Source organism: Hippopotamus amphibius, chromosome 3 (genome assembly GCF_030028045.1).
Source record: "Hippopotamus amphibius kiboko isolate mHipAmp2 chromosome 3, mHipAmp2.hap2, whole genome shotgun sequence".
NCBI classification, from domain to species: domain Eukaryota; kingdom Metazoa; phylum Chordata; class Mammalia; order Artiodactyla; family Hippopotamidae; genus Hippopotamus; species Hippopotamus amphibius.
Genome location: NC_080188.1, coordinates 116,733,293 through 116,753,358, shown reverse-complemented (window position 1 = coordinate 116,753,358; position 20,066 = coordinate 116,733,293). Strand labels below are relative to the sequence as shown.

Sequence of the window (20,066 nt, the reverse complement as noted above, 5' to 3'; positions counted from 1 at the left end):
ATGAAGATGACCATTTATCCTCATGTTGGTAGCACAGGCTGCAAATATAGAGCCTGAATAATATTGGGCTCATTAAGAGACACAGCTCTAGCCCAGGCTTTAGTCTCATCTAGGGAAGAAAAGCCTCACTTTCTCTGGTTGATATTATGGCAGTAAGCCCTGCTGATACTCAATATCTCCCAACATTTTTGCTGCACTGTGTTCCTGTGAGAGTATCTACCAATTCATCCATTCATTTATTCAACATGTATTTATTGAGGGCCAACTATGTGTCTGTCACCAGTGGTGGGGCCAGAATATTAGAAGAGATTTCCTTCATTTGTACAGTGGGGTTGATAACCTGCAGGGGCTTGTGGAGACACAGAGAAATGGCCTATGCAATTAACCTGAGCTATTATTATTATTCTTGTTGATGGTTTCTCAAAACAGAGAGACTTTATTTATGGTTCCATGAAGACCACTTGGAAAATGAGTTTGACACACTGTTCCATTAAACCTCCATTAAGCCCAGACCATTATATTTGCTTTTCACAAAAAAACAAAAACAAAAACAAAAACAAAAAACAGTTCTGCTCTCACCTTTTCCCCTTTTATGAGCTCGACAATCGGTCGTCTTTGACTCTCATCAAGCCAATCACTATCCAGTGCCATCCTAAAGGGACCAGGTACATGTCACCCTGGACATACAGCGGATCTGCACACATGTGGGAACTTCTGGGCTTACGGGTGTGTTTCAAAGTGAGGTTGCAAGTTGAAAGTCAATGACCCCACTCTCGCACTACCCAAGGCATTCCATGCCTCCCTGAGAAGGAAGATCCTCACTCCTCTGACCTCCTACCCACACCTCTGTTGTTATCTCCATCTGCCCCCCCCCCCATTGGGGGTTGTCATTTTTTGTGTCTCCATGAACCAGGGGTGGATTCCTAACCCAGCCCCACAGCACCTGACGCATTGTAGGTGCTCAGCCAATTTCTACTGAATGAAAATGTGAAGAAGATATGGAGAGGAAGCTTTCACTCATGTTTGTCTTGCCTGAGTAAAGGACCATACTATGCATTGCATTTGGGGTGAGTTTTCCACCTTATTTACTCTTCCCTACCTCTTTTCTCCTTTCAGTCCCTCTGCACATATGACCCTTGCTGTCTCGAGGCTGGGCATCTGCCAAGGGTTTCCAGTTGGTAAAAAGTGATGTTTCCACTCTAGCTATGCCAAACCATGCTGTCTTGAACCAACACTTTGTTGATGTGCCCTTGGAGGAAGCTCAGAAATGCTGAAGGCTTTGTGAACATGGGTCCTCCTTTACATGAGTGGCATCTTCCTCAACAACCTTGGAGGCCAAAGGAAGGATCATGCTGGGCCCTGGAGGGGTTGGGCTGGCTAGGGATCCACACAGGCCATCACTTCGCAAGTGGGGCTACAAAGGACACCCACTGTTTGGGTGGCAGATAGCTGGTTACTGGGGTTATGGGACCAAGGGGAACCATCTCAGCTTGAAGGACCACACCCAGGACCACCCTGAAGCAGAAGACCACTGCCAGAGTTCCTCTGAAATGGGAAGAATAGAGTCTATTTTTATTACCCCTTCCAAGTAAAGCCAATCATAGTACGCCATGTGCCTGTCAGGATGGATGCTCGAGGGCTGGACACATGATCTAAGGTGGACAAATCAGAGCCCTCCCTGGAACCTCATGTTTTCTGAGCTTCTTTCCTTATGGGTTAGATGCCATGGTGATATAGGTGAAGAAGCCTGAGGGGAGAAAGCTGTCAGGCTAAGAGAACCACCACTGAGAGAAGGGAAAGAGTTAGGGAGAGGAGAGTGAGCTGACGGCTTCTCATTTCTTGGGTCCAGTCCCTGTGAAGTGTGGATCTGCTCTGATTCTTGTGTCCTGTAATGCCTCTATCCTTCCAGTAAGTCTCCCCTTTCCTTGAAGCCAGTTGGAGTTGGGCTCCTCTCCCTTGTGGTTCAGACGAGGTTCTAGAACCTGCCAGATTATGAAACATCTCCCCAACCCAAAGAGAGGCACTCATTCATATTAGCACCACTGGGAATGGAATCCTTTATTCTTTACTGAGAATAGGGCTTTGCAGAGCACCAAACACAGCCCACCACCATCCCTGGGCAGGAGTGCCCTATGTGTGAGTGAGTGTGTGCTTGGAGGGGGCCTGATTGTTTCCTGAAGCAGCCCCAGGATTTACACTGCAGGAGCCAGGCCAACCCTGTTGTTTCCCCGATCATAAACTGAGAAATACAGCCTCAAGAAGACATCACCCAGGACCCAGGTCTCCGACCGCTTCCAGGTCTCTGAGCCCCCTTGAATCCGGCTGATACAGGTGCTGTAAGGACTCTGGGGAAGACAGAAAAGCACCCCTGTCACACGCATCCCTTACCTACCAACCCCGGAGCATTCATAGCTGCCAGTTTCTCAGTTTTATTTTCCTCCTTTAGTAAGGACCAAATTACTCTCTCAGCAGCTGCAGAAGTGGAGTGCCCTTCCAAAACCAAGAATGGCCAGGACATGTAGTTGCCCTGAGGCAGGGCGGTGGGAGAGGGAAGGTTTGGAGTTTGGAATTAGCAGATGCATGCTACTGTATAGAGACTGGATACACAAGGCCCTCCTGTATAACACAGTATTGAATATACTGTGACAAACCATAATGGAAAAAAAGAGAAAAAAAAAAAAAAGAATAGAAAAAAAGTATATACACATATATGCACAACTGAGTCACATTGCTGTACAGCAAATATTACCAAAATATTGTAAATAAAGTACATTTCAATACAATAAAAAAAGAACAAGAATGGCCCATAATTCCCCTGTTATTTCCTTCTGACTCATGCTCACTGTTTTCTCTGCAGAGAATGCCGTTTCTTCTCTCTCTTCCCCACAACCTGTTCTCAAGGCTGTGCTCAGCCTCTCTAGGAAGACTTCCTGGATCAACATGTACCCTCCCTGGCCACTCCAGGCAGGGTTGGGTGACTTACCCTGGTGCTCCCCTTTTCTGTAGCCCTCATCACCCCTGATTGGACCTGGCACCACTTGGCAGAGCCCCGGGAGATGCTATTTGCATGGAGTGCACTGTAGATTTGCCACAACCCAAGCAGGCCTCCTCATGCCTCCATGAGGCTGGGGGTTTCATATTACTGATATTCCCTCTCTTCCCCAAAGCATTTTTTTGAGCCCATCAGCCTCCTCCAAATTCCATAGGGAGCTGACATTAAGGCTCAATCTTGTTCCTTAACTGTGCAGTCACTGTGCACCCTTTACACACGTGAGCATCCAACCTCCCCACAGAGGGGTCTGGTAGCCCAGCTCACAGAGGAGGCATGGAGGCTTAGCAAGTGGAAGTTGTATCTTAGGACTAGGACAACCATATAATTGATCATCCAATCAGGACTCTTTCAAGATGGGAAGGGAGAACGTTAATCATGATGGTGCGACAACACACAGAGTTTGTCCCCAGACAACGCCATTGGTCACTTGGTGTATTTCAAGGATGGCTAGAGCTCACTTTCTGTATTCATCCATCTGAGGGTTCAGGTGGAACTGAAGCTCTTTGAAGGCAGAGGCCCTTAGTGTTCCCCTCTCCTTGTGCCTCACACCATGCCGGCACAGAAGGTGTCTCCATTTATTCCAGGATGATGGATGTCCCAGACTGCCCTTTACACTCAAGTGCTTGGTTTTGTGGAAGGCACTGGCCCAGCCACTTGGACTCAGCAGCATCTGCAATGTTGTGGCTTGGGCTACAGTGGACACTCTCCTCCCAACCAAAGCCCAAGAGTTCCTGCAATTCCCAGATTTGAGAACCAGACACCAAGGTTAGCCCCTCACCTTCCACATGTAGGCTTCAGCGGGTACTGGGTAGTCATGGCCATTGATGGTGAAGATGATAGAAGGCAGGCTCTGGATGTTGCTACATGGAACCATGTACTGTTAGAGAAAGAGGAGAGAGGTAGGCTCCGGCGAACCTTGGAGTGTGGAGAGCCCCAGAGTGACCCTGTGGCATGTCCCTTCACCTCTTCACCAAAAGGCATGGCATTGATGAGCTCATGGAGGGTGGTAACCAGTCTAGTTGGGCCAACCAGCAATGCAGTCCCGGTATCCAGAATGGCCTGGCATCCACGGCAACAACCAACAACTGCCCCATTCATGGTGATGCTGAGAGAGAGTTGGACAAAGTGGGTATCAGGATCACACTGAAGTCTCCCCCAATGACTGTCCTGCTTCCTGACTGTGTCCAGAACAGCCCTTCAGCTCATGCTTTGACTCACTTTCCCTTTGCTCTGGTCACATAAACTTCTTTGACTTCCTTTGAGCTCTTGAATGCAATGGGCCCTTTTTGTGCCTCAGAGCTTTTGCATGTGCTTGCTGCCCTTCCTAGAAGACCCCCATCCTCTTTGTGTAGCTAATTTCTCCTCATCTCCCAGGTTCTAGCTTAAATGTCCCTTTTTCAGAGAAGTCTTTCCCCAAGACTAGATCAGCCTTCTGTCTTGGGCACTCTCTCTGAAGACACTTCTTCATTTGTAGCAAGTACCGAAGTGGTAATCCATTATGTGTGTGACTCACTTCATGTACGTCTGCCTCACTAGATGTAAGGGCAAGTTGTATCCTCAGTGCCTCCCTCGAGTGCCCAGCACCCAGTGGATGCACAGTGTATCTTTGCTGAGTGAATCAATGAATAAGTCAGTGAGTGAGACAATGCATGAGGAATAAACAGAGACCTGTATCTGCTGTCTGAGCAGCAATGGGTCAAACCACGCAGTGAAGATGAGATTCTCTGGGGCTGCAGATGCTCAGAGTGGTGGGGAGGGAGACACAGGCTCCCCTGGATGAAGTTGGTTCCCAGCGTGGCACCTTACAGGGCTCAGAAACTGAGGCCCCCAGCCAGGCGATGCATGAGGTAGATCAGGGGCCACCAAAGGACCTGTAAGCTTCTGTCTGAGGATATCACACAGAATCCCATCAGTTATTGCCCCTTGTTCTCAGGCCACTCCGGGATCCCAGTTTTCAAATTCTCTCTGTCACAGCCTCCGCCCCACTGTGTTCCTGAGTTGTGAATGTAGATGGCAATGGGTAGGGAAGTGTCTCTTGCTCTTAGTGCTTTCAGTGATCAAGAATTCAGCCAACCCCTCTCCATTGCTGATAAGATTCTCCCTAAGGAGACCAGTTTTCCCAGCTTGTCTAGGACTTCCCCTGTCTTTAAACTAGCAGCTTTGTGTTCTAAGAACTCCCTTGGTCCTGGGTAGCCCTGGACAGTTGGTCATCTTATCTCAATCCTGTTCAGGCTGGTGAAATTCTCCTTGATCCTCTTTTCACTGTACTTTAGGGTCTTCAAAGCCTGCCACCTGCCTCACTGTCCAGTGGGTGCAGTCCTCCCCAGGCTGCACACACCTCTCAGGACCCTGTTCAGGACCCTCATCAGGGCCACAGTCAGGAGGTCAGGGGTGATTTTGAGCCCATGAGTGGTGTGTCTATCTGTGTGTTTATGAGTTTGCTTGGATTTCTGTCTGTGTGTGTCTGTATGTCTATGTGTGTGTCTATGTGTGTTTGTGTCTGTATGTGGGTCTGAGTGTGTGTGTGTGTGTGTGTCTGTGTTCCTGTGTGTGTACCCATATGTGCCAATGTGTGTGTCCATGTGTGTCAATGTGAGTGTTTAGATGTGTCTTTGTGCTTAGAATATATGTGTCTGTGTGTGACTGTGTGTCTGATCGTGCATTTGTGTGTGTTGGCATGTGTCCATGTGCTTGTGTGGGAGCGTCACTAGGTGTGGCCTTAGAGGGAGAGGCTTACCTGTTCATGGTTACCTGCCAGTAGTGGTTTCGGGACACTGGTATCCACTTGAGCTGCCCTTTGTGGTAGCTGTGGTCCACGCCACCAAACATCACCACACTGCCATTCTCCTTCTTGCTGAGGAGAGAAGGAAGAGGGAGGAATCCTTGTTGGAGAATAATGCCACTCTCTGTCTGAAGGCTGTGGTTATCCACTCATCAGAGGCACTACTAAGGTCCCCATTTTACAGATGTTGAAACTGAAGCACAGAGGGCTTGAGTTCCTGATTATGGTCGGCCAACGACTAATGAGTGGCAGAGGAGAGATTTGAATCTAGGCAACCTTGCTGACATCTGACCACCCACCCTTCTGAAGAGGGCCTGGTCCCCTCCAACTTTCAGAGTGCTCAGAGATACCCACAGAGGATACTGTATGCGAGGGGTCTTTATTCCCCTTTGTGTAAACTGTCATGTTTCAGAAAAGCTGAGGCACAGGGACACTAAGGCCATGGGTTCAGGCTCACCCAGTGTTGGCTTCATGGGCCTGAGACCAGTGCCATCCATGGGGCCCCATGTTCAGCAGGACCCCGTGCCTCTGTTATTCCTGTCTTGAAATCCCTATTACTTTTGGAAAAGGAGGTCCCAGATTTTCATTGTGCACTGGCTCCTGCCAATTGTGTAGCTGCTCCTGGGCAGCTGGTGAAGTATTAGTGAGGAAGAAACATTCCCAACATCCCCCTCTTTCCTTCCATGTCAAATCCATCAGCAAATCCTGCTGCCTTTTCCTCCAACCTGTAGCCTGACACCTTCCATTTCTCTCACTCTCCCTTCAACCTCCCTGCACCAACCTGCTGTCCTTGAGCCCGTGTGTATGGTTTTGCTTCAATAAAACTTAATTTAGAGAAACCAGTGGCTGGGACCAGAAGTGGCCCAGGGCAAATTGTTGTGTTCGGCTAAACAGTCTCTGAGGACAATTCTGGATCAAGAGGTCTATAGATTTTGATGTATCTGAAAGCATCTTACAGCTGATTTTGAGAGGGCTTCTCCAGTGCAGACTTACGTGCTCAAGTAGAAGGCAAAGACAGGCTGAGAAATGACACCTCGTTTCTTCATGTTGTCGAAAACAGGGATGATCCTTTTGGGAGCAAGGCTGGGATAGCCCAGGCCCAGGACACCATCAAAGAATGCTTGAAACATTCCACTCTGCATCTCGCTCAGGATAAATGCCTGGCCCAGGTCAACAAGGTTCATGATCTGTAGAAGATGAGAATGTTCCCACATAAAGGTTTGGGAAATGGGGCTGGGACTGGGCTGAGGTGGAGCTGCCATTAGCACCTCAGAGAAGATATGAGGCCTAGCTGTGCTCTGGGTGGACTTCAGATGGTTCGACCAAGCTGGGACAGGAACTAGGGTTCCATTTGTGCAGGGCTATGGATTTTAACCAACACCTACTCCTCCTGCACGCACCATCTGAAGGGAGCCTAAATGGCCTCATGCCTTCTATACAAGTAGGGAAATATAGACTCAGGACAGGACCAAATGGTTCGCACTTGAGGGTAAAATGAGTAGAGAGCAAGGTAGTCTTCTCTTTGGCATCACTATGCTCAGATGACAGAAATGGACCAAACTCAACGCAATGTATTGTGGATCCAGCATCTGCCCAGGAAAACAAAAGCCCTATATAGAGTGTCGGTGCCAGGGTTCTTATAACAATTCTGCCTGAGAAAATGCTTTTGGGGTTGTGTGTGTGTTTGAGAGAGAGAGAGAGAGTACTCAGGCCTTTATGGGAGGCAGGACATAGATTTGACTGGACTCTCAAAGGCCCCCTTCAGTGAAAACCCTTTTATCAGGCCACGCTCACAACTATGGTCCACTGATTTCCCTGCCCATGAGCCTGAAGCCTTTGGCTAAGCCCAGGGGTCTAACATCAGTTTTATCTTCTCCCCAAATAATTCACACCTGCATGAATGCTCACTGGCCAGCCCAGCTTCACCACTTACTAAATGCCTGATATTTCCAAGACCTTGGCTCTCTGAACCTCAGTTCCCTCCTCTGTATATTGCAGCTGATCATAGTACCTGCTGTGTGGGTGTGCTGCAGAATTAAACATGTCATTACCATGAAATAGCCCAGCACAGTCTGAGAATAGAAAAGTGGGTGCTTTTTCCCCTCTCTCCCTGCTCCCAGAAAAATGAACCTTGAGCTGTTCATGGGCAAAGGAGCTACAGATCCACACCCAAATCCACTCTCTGGGTTAGCCATTTGGGAGTCTGTGTGTTAGCAGGGCACTGTACCCTCAGGAACATGCCCTGTGTGGAGGGCTGCCTGGCACTAGGGGACCTTGGGAAAGAAAGACCCTCCCAGTTGGTCCTGCAGCTGTTTTCTAAGCTGCAGTTGCTCCCAGGGCCAGCCCTGACTCAGCTTCTAGTCTCTAGAAGCTGCACCAGGCCTGGTTACCCGAACGGTGTCATAGGCAAGAATTCCAACAATCCTCCAACTGCCGTACTCCAGGTTGAAGGACCGGCCTGAGGGCTGGAAGGTGGTGGACAACTGAGGGTTGAAGAGATTGTGTGTACCTGCAGACACAAGTGATGAGTGTCCCTCAGGTGCCACGGAAGGAGTAATATGTGGGAGGGGAGTATAGATGAGAGGTCATGAGGGGTGGGGCAGGTACTTACGGTAGGAGAGACTGGAGCAGTTAATGGAGGGCACCCACATGAAAGAGGAGGTGGTGTCAAAGACAACCCTGAACTCCTGAGGGGGTGTTCCAATGGTGATGTTGCCAACATAGCACACCTATGGGGGAGGTGGGGTGGGGATGAATGTTGAAGGCAGGCCCGGCTGCCCTGGCCACCCTTGATTCCAGGAGTGCTGCCTTCCTCGAGTGGTCCCATGTCTCCTGAAATCACTGTCAAACCACCACACCTCACAGCCTCTGCTGAGAGTGGTGCCTTCATTTAATTTTTTTTTTCTGTCCATTTCCAATCTCAGTTAACTGATGAGGGATCGAACCCAGGTCAGTACAGAATTAGCGCAGAGTCTGAACCACAGCATGTCCAGGGAAGTTCCAGTGCCTTCATTTGAGAAGCTCTCCAGTCTCCCCTTCAAGGCCCAGCTTGAGTGTTTCCTTCTCTATGTGACCCTTCTAGGTCACCAAAGGCCACTTCCTCTACACTCAGACCATGTCCTAACAATATCACACACTTGGCCCTTTTATTGGACATGTATTTGCTCTTAGCCTATCACTCAGGCTGGGGAATGGACTCTTTTTTTTTTTTTTAACTCTTTATTGGAATATATTTGCTTTACACTCTTGTACCCGTCTCTGAGGTACACCAAAGTGAATCAGCTGCATCTACACACATATTCCCATATCCCCTGCCTCCCGTGACTCCCCCCCACCCTCCCCCTCCTGACCCTCAAAAACATCTCCCATGAAGTTGATCTCCTTTTGTTATACAGCAACTTCCCACTAGCTTTCTATTTTACAGCTGGTAGTGTAAATACGTCTATGCTACTCTCTCACCTCATTCCAACTTCCCCTTTGCCCCTCACCCCAGCCCCGTGTCCTCAAGTCCATTCTCTACTTCTGTAACTCCACTCTTGCCTGTCAATGGTCTCATCAGTACCATTTCTTCAAATTCCATACAGAGGTGTTAGCATACAGTATCTGTTTTTCTCTTTCTGGCTTACTTCACTCTGTATGACAGACTCTAGGTCTATCCACCTCATGTCTTGAAGGAGATATGAGACTTAGTTTAAAATCAATAACTACAACCAGAGTGCCAGATTTTTATGGTGTCCCAGGCCATAGGGCTTAGTAACTTTTTTCTGGTGTCCTTGGATCTGTGGAGCCTGACTTTCCTCTGCCTGGGGTTTGAAACTTGATGTGCAGTTGCCTTTATCATTTGATCACCTTTCATGTGTAATTCCATGGCTCACTTGGTTCAGAAAGAATAATCTCCCCCACACTAATCACATATCTTTGGCACAGAAATAGATGTTTACCTGCCACCTGGTCATTGCTGAGCACAGTCAACACAGACCAAGAGCTCAGGATGAAACTTGCCTTCACCTTTGGGAAAAGTGTCCCTGTTTCCCAGTGTTTCTGCTTCTTGCAGGAGCCCCAAACCCCATATCCAGCCTGGCCCCTCCAGATGAACCTCAGTGCTAGGCCAAAGCACCAGGGTGCGCGATGGAGGGCCATCCTCCCAACACACTCACATCCAGGTAGTTCCTCAGGGGTTGCAGAGAAATATTGGGGTCATCACTGGCATTCTGGGACCTGTGATCAGTGTTGTCCTCCAGGAAATTAGTCCGCTGGTTTTCTTCCCTGAGGGTTTCTCGCATGGTCTTGATCTTCGTTAGAGGGATTCTTTCACCGAACATTGGGAAAAGGAAACAAAGCAGGGACAGCAATCAGCTGTCTGTGTTACTGTATGACTGTCACACCTTGGACTGTAATGAACCTGCGCATCTCCCAAGCATTTTTATGAATGTCATATTATTATCAGGACGCCATGCAAAGACCCTGGCTAAGACCTTGGCTTGAATACTGGTTCTGTTGTGTAATCTTGGGTAAATCGTATGACCCTTTGGAGTCTCAGTATCCTCATTGGTAACAAAGTGGAATGTAATAACCCCCATCCCCCACATATGATGTTGTGGCTATTAAGTGAGATGATGGATATGAGGTACCTGATATGTAGGAAGTCTCAACAATGACAGCCAACACCATTGCTATGGCCATCCTACTGTATCTTTTTCAAAGAAACTCTGGGAATTAGGTAGAATGTGGATTATTATCTTCTTTTACTGGGAGGAATTTGAAATGCAGGGAGTTTGTGATGAAGCAGTGGTCACGCTGCTTGTTAGAGGTAAAACAGCCTAGAGGTAGCCTTCCTCATGTTTCTGCAGGGCTCAAGCAGAAGAGAGGGGTGAGAGAGGAAGCCAGGAGATGAGGAATACATCAGAAGAATTAAGAGGCTAGAGAAGGACGGAAGAGTCAAAATAGAAAACAAACAAACAAACAAAGAAGCAGAAACGCAGAGAGCTCTGCATGCACAGAGACATCCAATATGATGGAAGACATAAAAGAGAGAGAGAAAGAGATGAAGAGAAAGACACATGCACACTGACATGGAGAGAGAGCAGAGAGAAGATGCAGAAGCAATCGCAGGAGGAGTGCTGTCCCATAGGACCTCGCTTACAGTTGCAGAGATTGTGCACTGAACCATTCCAAGGAGTGCCACTTTCACATAGGTCATGATGTGACTGGCACCCCCAGAGTTGTGTAACCCTGCAAGCCGACCCTAAGACACTTTTTTCCATGGGAAGGTACTCATCAATATGTGTGAGCTGAGCTTCCAGCCTGTCAGGGAATGATTATATTTCCTTCTAACACTGATGGGTGGAAAAATAAGAGGACAAGAAAAATCACAGAAACAGAGATGATGTCACTTACAGTCCCTGTACTTACATGACTAGGCACTGTGAGAGGGCCACCAGCCCGAGGATCCCAAGCCACTTCATGCTTCTAACTTGGGACCAACTTCTCAAGAAAAAGTTAGGTCGGAGCATACCGAGGTGGCCAAGAGCTCCCGGTTATATATGCTCAGACCTGCCCTAATAGTCCCCTTTAGGCCACAAATGGATCAGATAAGAATTACGAACCTCTCATTAAAATTTTTACCTCCATCAATTTCTGTGGGGAGTGGACTTTCAAAATTTTCTGAATATAGAGATTTCCACTGTAATGTCTTTCTTGGGGCTTGGCTGCAAAATCAAAGCTGTACCCCACGGACTAACTCTGAGGGAGGAAATTCTTGCCTGCTTGAATACAAAACACTGCTACTAACATGATAAAAGTAAATGCCAGGTGCATGATTGACATTTGTCAACTCATGCTGTCTTGGAAACAACTTCATGACATGTGTGTTGCAGTCCTCAGTTGAAGAGGAGATTCCAAGGAGGAATTGACGTCAAATGGCAAAGTGTAGACATGAGGGGCACCCCAGGGACATACAAGTGAATGGCTTTAGGTAGTGGGACAGATGGCACAGACCAGGGGCACTTATGATGGCAATCTGCATCAAAAATCTAGGCTAGAGTAGTATTACAATTGCAGAGTTTCACTATGGGAAGAAATGTGCTGCATGCATCCCCAAGATACTTCATATCATCCAATACACATATACGGAGCACCCTAGTTGTGGGATCTGGGTTAGATGCTGAGAGTTAAAGTCAAGCAAGACAAAGGTGGTCCTTATCTTCAAGGAGCTAGCAGTCTAGGACAGTCTTCACAAACCCATTGTCTAGATGGTAGGAGAAATATATGGAAGAACTGGGCGGGCATCATGGACACAAGGCAGGCAGCATCTGCGCTGCTAGTGGGGGCAGCCTCTCCTTAGCTCTAACCAGCAGCTGCCCTGCTGGAGAGGAGCCTGGTTGCCCAAATATTCAAGAGAAGTCAGAGATCTGAATATTTATGTAAAATCCCCTGATTTTAAATGTGAGCAAAAATTGTTTTTCTTCTTCACAAATAAGTGTGAGTCAAAACTGAAACACCTGTGTGCTGGATTCAGCCTGCAGGCTGTGTAGGTTTTTATTTCTCCCCTAGAGGTGGGAGTCAAGAGTGGGCAGAAAGAGGGTTGAACTCATGTTGGTCAAATGAATAAGAGACTGAATGCAACTTAACCATGCTAATTTTCCTTCTGTTTGTAAAGAAAGATCACCAGGGTCCTATCAACCAATGAATTTAATAATGTCCAATTGCTAATGTTGACTTAAAAATATATGCACATTGTGAGAGTTGCGAGGTACGTTTTATTTGAAGCCAGATGAGGACTGCAGCCCAGGAGGCAGCATCTCAGATATCTCTGAGACACTGCTCCAAGGAGGTGAGGGAAGTAGACAGGATATTTAGGGGTTTCGCAGCAAAGGACCTTTAGTCAGGACCTTCCATTTAAGGAAACTAAATATCTCAGATTAAGGAACTTAGTGCTTTTCTATGTATGGGAAGATGCAAGCTTTGGGCTCACTGACATCATTCCTCTGCTATGCACCTTAGCTCTCTGGGGCCTGCATTTTCACATCCTGAGTTTCCTCGGGGCTCACCACAGGGAGGGACTTGCCATCTGATGGCAGGTGTTTTTTTCAGTGAGGGCCACAATCCTTGATGACTGAGACATCACTTGCTTATTGGTATGGCAGGAATATTCCATTTATAAATATTCCATTCATCACTAACCTTTTGCTATAATTCCCCATTAGGGTTCGTGTCTTGAACCATTTTGTCTACCAAACTACACATAAAAAGGAGTTCTTTTTAAGCTTCTTCTCAGTCAAAGAAGGCAGAAAAGACCCATCAGAACCCCTGCTCAGCATGAGATGAGCATGTTACCTGTTAAACTCTGATACCAGACAAAGTAAAAAGGGAGTTTTATGGCACCTTCCAGAATTCCCAGGCCTGTGTGTTCCGGGGTGAGATCTATCCAGGCCTGTCCTTGGGTAGAACACCTGATCAAAAGATGGGTGATAGATGGGGTGCTGCATGTTCCTACTCATTTTGGCACGTTGTTAAAATTTGGCTTTGGTGGTTTGATTCCTCTGGAGGGGATTCAACATGACCTAGCAAATGACACACACAGATGCAATTTTGCACAGCAATTCTTCTTCTAGGAATGTATCGCAAAGATATACTGTCAAAAATACAAGAAAAAACATATGCACAAGCTATTCACTGCAACATTGTTGGTAAAAGGAAAAGATGAGAAACATACCTGAAGTGACCATCCATGGGGGAGTGTTGAAAACGGCATAGGACATCCGGACAATTGGGTATCATGGGGATGAGGGGAGGCATGGAATGGCTGAGATCCTCAGGGTATACTGTTTAGTTTTTACAAAGGAGGGACCAGAAAACTGCTTATACTTTGCTGCTTTTCCATACATATATATGTCTATTTTCATTAGGAAAGAGTGGAAGGATAAACCGGAAAGTAATAAAAAGTATAATGTATGGGAGGGGGCAGGGAGAGAAGTGAGATTTTTCATGCTTTATAGTTTGACTTTGCAACCATGTAAATATGTTCCAGAATCCAAAAATATGGAAATAAATACATCTGTCCAAATAAAGAACTAAGACACATAAGCCTAATTCTATCAAGTTGGTGACATAGACTCACAGAACAAAACATTGCTTAAGTGCCTTTAAAATGCAAATTGTGACCTATATTCAGAGTGGGATATCTTCTTAGGACAAGGACAGAGAAAGAAAGAAATACACCCTCCCTCCAAAACAAAACCAAACACAAAAAGCCAAAGAAGTCTGAAACTATATCCAGCACCTTAGTGTTGGGGATATCCCTACTGTTATGTTGAAAGTATTGTAAGTGTGTGACGGGTTAAAGCAAGGAAGTACTCAATGCTAATGCTGTGAGGAAGCAAGGCTTTCCTGAGAAGGGAGAAAGGAGGCTTATAAACACAACCAGACACCTTAAGTAAAACCCTGTGGTCTTAAAACTTGAATCAGAAGTACAAGTTTGTGCCGTTTAATTATTTTTATTTTTTTATAGCAATGCTGTACTTCTTGGCTCTGACTACTGAAAAGCCTAGAAGTAATGGCAACTTGATAACTGTGAGTATCCTGAGGCCTAGCTTGTGGCCTCTAAACACCATTTGCCACGAGAGGATCCAGAGATTCTTGAAGAGATGGCTGATTTCAGAGCTGGGTCAAGAAATGCACAAGATAAGCCAGGGAATCTTGAAGGACCAGAAATATGACAGCTTTCAAAGACCACTGCGGGGCAGACAAAACGTTAGGAATCTATCTGAAGAGGCCAAAGTTGGGACAAATTTAACATCACATCAAATTGATTAAAGCTCATTAAATATACAAAAAGCCTTGGCTGAGAATTCCCTAGTGGCACAGTGGACAAGAGTCCAGGCTCCCAATGCAAGGGCCTTGGGTCTGATCCTTGGTCAGGGACATAGATCCCACATGTCATAAGTAATAGTTCACATGCCATAACTAAAATTCCAGCATGCCACAGCAGAAAAGCCCTCATACTACAAATTACAGCCTGTGAAGCCAAATACATAAATAAATATATCTTAAATGCTGAATAATATTCCACTGTATGTCTCTACCACATTTTCTTTATCCATTCAACTGTGGATGAAGTTAAGTTATTTCTATATCTTGTCTATTGTGAATGATGCTGTCATGTCCATGACAGTGATCTCGGAGAGACAGCAGTGAGTGCTCCTGAAGTGAAATCTTAATTTCTATCCCAGGAATTAAACATTGCCTGGATGAAAAACCAGGAACGCCAAGCACTAGACCATTAGGGGCTAGAGGCTAGAGCCAAAGTGGCCCTAGCTCTTTCCCTGATCCCCAAGCAAGAATATTTAAAGGGGGCAAATACTGTAAAATCAGGTACAAATTTTATTTTCAGAAACAGAGAACAATGAATGGGAGAGTATAAAAAGATGCAATTTCTTTAAGACAAACACAAGGGTGAAATACACACCCAGAGACAAAGGGTGTGGGTGTTCTCTCTAATGAGGAGGAGCACAATAAGTCAGAAACCAGGCAGAGATACACACCCAGGGAGGAGTGTGGTGTCTTGTCTAGGAGTGCAGGAAAGAGGTCATTGAAATTACTTACATACAACAGCCCTCCTGAGTCTTTGTTTACCTTTGGCCAAGCATCTTATTTCCTTTTTTGCACTGACTGGTCCTAGGACCCTCCCCAAGATGTGTGCAACTTTTTGCTAAGATGGATCCCAATGCAGAGGCCAATGGGTACAGGTCCACACTTAATCTGGGGTGGTGTCCCATCCCTATTTGACCCCCAAGAAGCCTTCCTACACATGGGCAGAGAGAGAAGTTTTCCTCCACCTTAGGAGTGGGCACCTTGTCTCTGTACTTCAGCAGAGCTCAGCTTCTGCCATGAGCTTTGTCCTTGGAATATCAGGATGAGAACAAAGCTTTAATTTGACTCCACTTGAGAAACACCAGCTGTCCAGCCCAGGGCCCCATCTATATCCTTCCTCAGCAGGGCAAATATCCCTTTGAGATCATGATTTTAATCTTCTGGAATAAATACCCATAAGTGAGATTGCTGCATCTTATAGGAATTCTCCTTTTAACTTTTTTGAGGCATCTCCATTATGTTCTCCAGCGGCTACACCATTTTATACCCCCACCATCCGTGTACAGGGTTCCACATCCTTGGCAACACTTGTTCCCTTTTGTATCATGTATTTTTTCAGCTCTTTATTGGAGTATAATTTCTCCCAGCTTCCCCTCCCCCCCCCCACCACCATGTCCTCAAGTCCTTTCTCTGCATCTGCATCTTTCTTCTTGCCCTCTCACTGGGTTTATCAGTACCATTTTTTAAGGTTCCATAATATTTGTTTTCCTCTTTCTGGCTTACTTCACTCTGTATGGCAGACACTAAGTCCATCGACCTCACTACAAATTACTCAGTTTCATTTCTTTTGATGGCTGAGTAATATTCCTTTGTATATGTACCACATCTTCTTTATCGATTTATCTACTGGTGGGCTTTTAGGTTTCCTCCATGTCCTGGCTATTCTAAATAGTGCTTCAGTGGACATTGTGGTACATGTATCTTTTTGGATTGTGGTTTTCTCAGGATATATGCCCAGTAGTGGGATTCCTGGGACATATGGTAGCTCTATTTTTAGTTTTTGAAGCAACCTGCATACTGTATTCCGTAGTGATTGGACCAATTTACATTTCTACCTACAGTGCAGGAGGGTTCCCTTTTCTCTGCACCCTCACCAGCATTTATTGTTTCTAGATTTTTTGATGATGGCCATTCTGACAGATGTGCGGCAGTATCTCATTGTGGCTTTGACTTGCATTTCTCTAATGATTAGTGATGTTGAGCATTTTTTCATGCGTTTGTTAGCCATCTGCATGTCTTCTTTTGAGAAATGTCTATTTAGGTCTTCTGCACATCTTTGAACCGGGTTGTTTGTTTTTTAGATATTGAGCTGAGTGAGCTGCTTGTATATTTTGGAGATTAATCTTTTGTCAGCTGCTTCATTCGCAAATAGTATGTCCCCTTCTGAGGGCTGTCTTCTTGTCTTGTTCATGGTTTCTTTTGCTGTGCAAAAGCTTTAAAGTTTCACTAGGTCCCATTTGTTCATTTTTGTTTTTATTTCCAGTATTCTAGGAAGTGGGTCCAAAGGATCTTACTTTGCTTTATGTCATAGAGTGTTCTGCCTATGTTTTCCTCAGAGAGTTTTTGGGTTATGATAATGACCATCCTAATGCATGTGAGATGGGATCTTACCGTGATTTGATTTGCATTTTCCTGATAAGTGAGGGAAGACCTATCCTTCTCCCAAATTTACAAAAGAGGAAACCAATGTCCAGAAATGAACTTATCAAGGTCACATGACTGGTAGATGTCACAGGTGGGATTTGAACCTAGGCAGGAAAGCTCCAGGATGTACATGCCTGGCAAACACACAGCTCTGTCTATGAAGTCTTAGCAAATGTGGGATTATGTTGTTTTGTATTTTGCTATTTTCTCTCAATGTCACATTGGAACAATTTCTCATAACACTAAATATTCTCCTGAAACACAACTTTAAGGCAGTTGATTACATGATGGCCTATCTATCCTGTGGACACTTTATGTTTAATGGACCTTGGAATGTCATAGATTTTCCATTTTTTAAGAAACTCGAGGACTACATCCTTGCTTATGTATCTTTGAAGGTGCTTCTGATCATCACTTTAGTATAAAGTTTAGAAGTAAAATTGCTGAGACAAAAAGAATACATATTTGAAGAACAAGCCATCACCAAATAGAGAGTACCAAGTTACACTCTTTCAAGAAGAGTTCAAGATCCATGTTTTCCCATTCTTTTTTTCTACTTTTTCTCTCACTATTGGCTAAATTCTCTCTGGTCTGCAATAGGTAAAGGAAAGAAGTCGAGGGATGGGGGAGAACTGTTGCTTTGAAGAATAGATTTTGGAATTTCTGTGGTGGTCCAGTGGTTAAGATTCTGTGTTGCCAATGTAGGGGACGAGGTTTAATTCCTGACCGAGGAATGAAGATCCCACATGCCTTGTGGTGGGGCAAAATAATAAAAAAAAAAAAAAATGGATGACAATCAGATTTATGCTCATGTTGGTAGCAAAGGCTACAAATATAGAGTCTCAGGAACAGGGGGCTCATTAACAGACACAGGTCCAGTTCCAGCCTTCGGTTCACTTAGGGAAGCAAAGCCTGACTTCTTCGGGTTGATGTTATATCAGTAACAGTGGTGACACCATATGTCTCCTGATAGAAATGCAGCAGTGTGTTCTAGTGCAAGCATCTATGAATTCATCCATTCAGTTATGCAATATGTATTTATGAGGACCTACTATGTGCCTGTCACTACTACTGGGGCCAGGAGATTGGAGGGCACTTCCTTTGTCTGTACAATGGGGGTCATGCCCTGCAGGGGCTCATGGGGAGATAGTGAAGTGGCATATGTAGTTCACCAGAGCTGTTTTTCTTACTCTTATTCATGGTTTCTCACCAACAGAGAGACATTGCTTACAGTTCCATGAAGACCACTTGACAATGAGTTTGACAAACTGTTCATGTGAGTCTCCATTAAGCCCAAAACATGATATATACAGTTGAAAAAAATACCAAATCTGCTCTCAACTTTCTCCCCATTATCAGCTCTGCAACTGGTCCTTTTTCACTCCCCATGAGACCATCATAATCCAGTGTCATCGCAAAGGAACCAGGCACATGTTACCATGGACATATGGCAGATCTGCACACACATGGTAGCTGCAGGGTTTAGGGGTATATTTCTGGAAGGGTGCACCCCCTCACCTATCCGAGCCTTTCCCTGACTCCCTGAAGTGGAAGCCCCTCCTCTTCTGCTCTCCTACCCACATGTCTGTTGTTTTCTCCATCTGCCCCCCCCCCCCCGTTGTGGGTGATCCCTTGATCTGTCTCCATGAACCGGTAGTGGGTTCCTAACCCAGCCCTCTATTCCTGGGGTCCACCACAGCACATGGCATACAGTAGATGCTCAGTAAATTTGTACTGAATGAAAAGATGAGGATGGAAGATAGAACATCTCTTTCGCTGATATTTGTCTTGCTTGAGTAAAGGCCCATACTATACATTGCATTGCGGTGTGCTATCTACCTTATTTATTCTTGCCTGCTCCTTCTCTCATCTGGGTCTCCCTCCACCTCTGACCCTTTCTGTTACCAGGGTGACCTCTTCCTAGGGTCTCCAGGTCAGAAAAAGTGCTGCTTCCATTACAATTTTGCCAAACCATGGCAGTTCTAACCAAGTGATTTGTAGATGTGCCCTACAAGGAAGCTCAGAAAGGCTGAAAGCTTTGCCCAAAATGGGTCCCCCTTTTCATGAGTGGCATCCTTCCCACAGCCTAAGAGGTGAGCGGAAGGGGCATGATATGTCATGGGGGTTGGGGCTGGTACAGGGTTCCACATGGCCTGTTACTTAAGAGATGGGGCTGGAAAGGACTCTGCAGTGGTGGGTGGCAGAGAGCTGGTGACTGGGCTGTCAGGGCAAAGGGAAAGCTGCTCAGCTTGTAAGGCCTCACCTAGAAAATCCCTGGGCAGGAGGCCACAGCCAACATTCCTCTGTGATGGGAATTACACAATTGCTTTTTATTAACCCTTACCATCCCTGTGAATGAGGAGCTGTTGGCATTGATGGGGCCGTCACCAAACTTCCATGCTCTAGGTCACCCCTTGCCGCTTCCTTTGGGGTTGGCTCGCCTCAGCTCCAGTCCTGTGATGCTGAAGGAAACTGTCAGTCATGTTGGGCAGGGCCACTTGACCAAGTGAAACCCATTGTAGTCCCCCATAGACCTGCCAGGATGGTTGGTGGAGGGCTGGACATATGATCTGAGGTGGATCAGTTAGAGCACTGCCTGGTAGCCTGAACTTTCCTGAGCTTCTTTCCTTAGGGTTGAGATGCCTTGAGGAGATAGGTGTAGAAGGCTGAAGGAAGAAAGCTGTCAGGCTAAGAGAATCAAAGATGAGAGAAGGGAAAGAGCTAGGGAGAGAATGAAAGAGCTGATGGCTTCTGATTTCTTGGGTCCAGTCACTGAGATGTTTGCAGCTGCTCTGGTTCCTGTGTCCTGCATCACCGGTATTCTTCCAATAAGTCTCCCCTTTTCTGCAAGTCAGTTGGAGTTGGACTCCTCTCACATTTAGTTCAGAGGAGTTTCTAGATCCTGCCCATATAGGATGTACAGCCCCCATCCTAACA

The 20,066-nt window shown here is 46.1% G+C and overlaps 1 protein-coding gene across 1 annotated transcript; it reads right to left on the bottom strand.

Annotated features, from left to right (window-relative positions):
- Window positions 1-1,709: 1,709 nt before the first annotated feature.
- On the bottom strand, window positions 1,710-11,299 carry LOC130848737 (pregnancy-associated glycoprotein 2-like). Its single transcript, XM_057727143.1, has 10 exons — window positions 11,247-11,299; window positions 9,992-10,142; window positions 8,446-8,563; window positions 8,225-8,343; window positions 6,828-7,021; window positions 5,790-5,906; window positions 4,016-4,157; window positions 3,831-3,929; window positions 2,270-2,345; window positions 1,710-1,747 (listed from the first exon to the last, which is right to left on the bottom strand). Exons 1-10 carry the CDS (start codon window positions 11,297-11,299, stop codon window positions 1,710-1,712), a joined length of 1,107 nt encoding a protein of 368 aa, XP_057583126.1.
- Window positions 11,300-20,066: the final 8,767 nt, after the last annotated feature.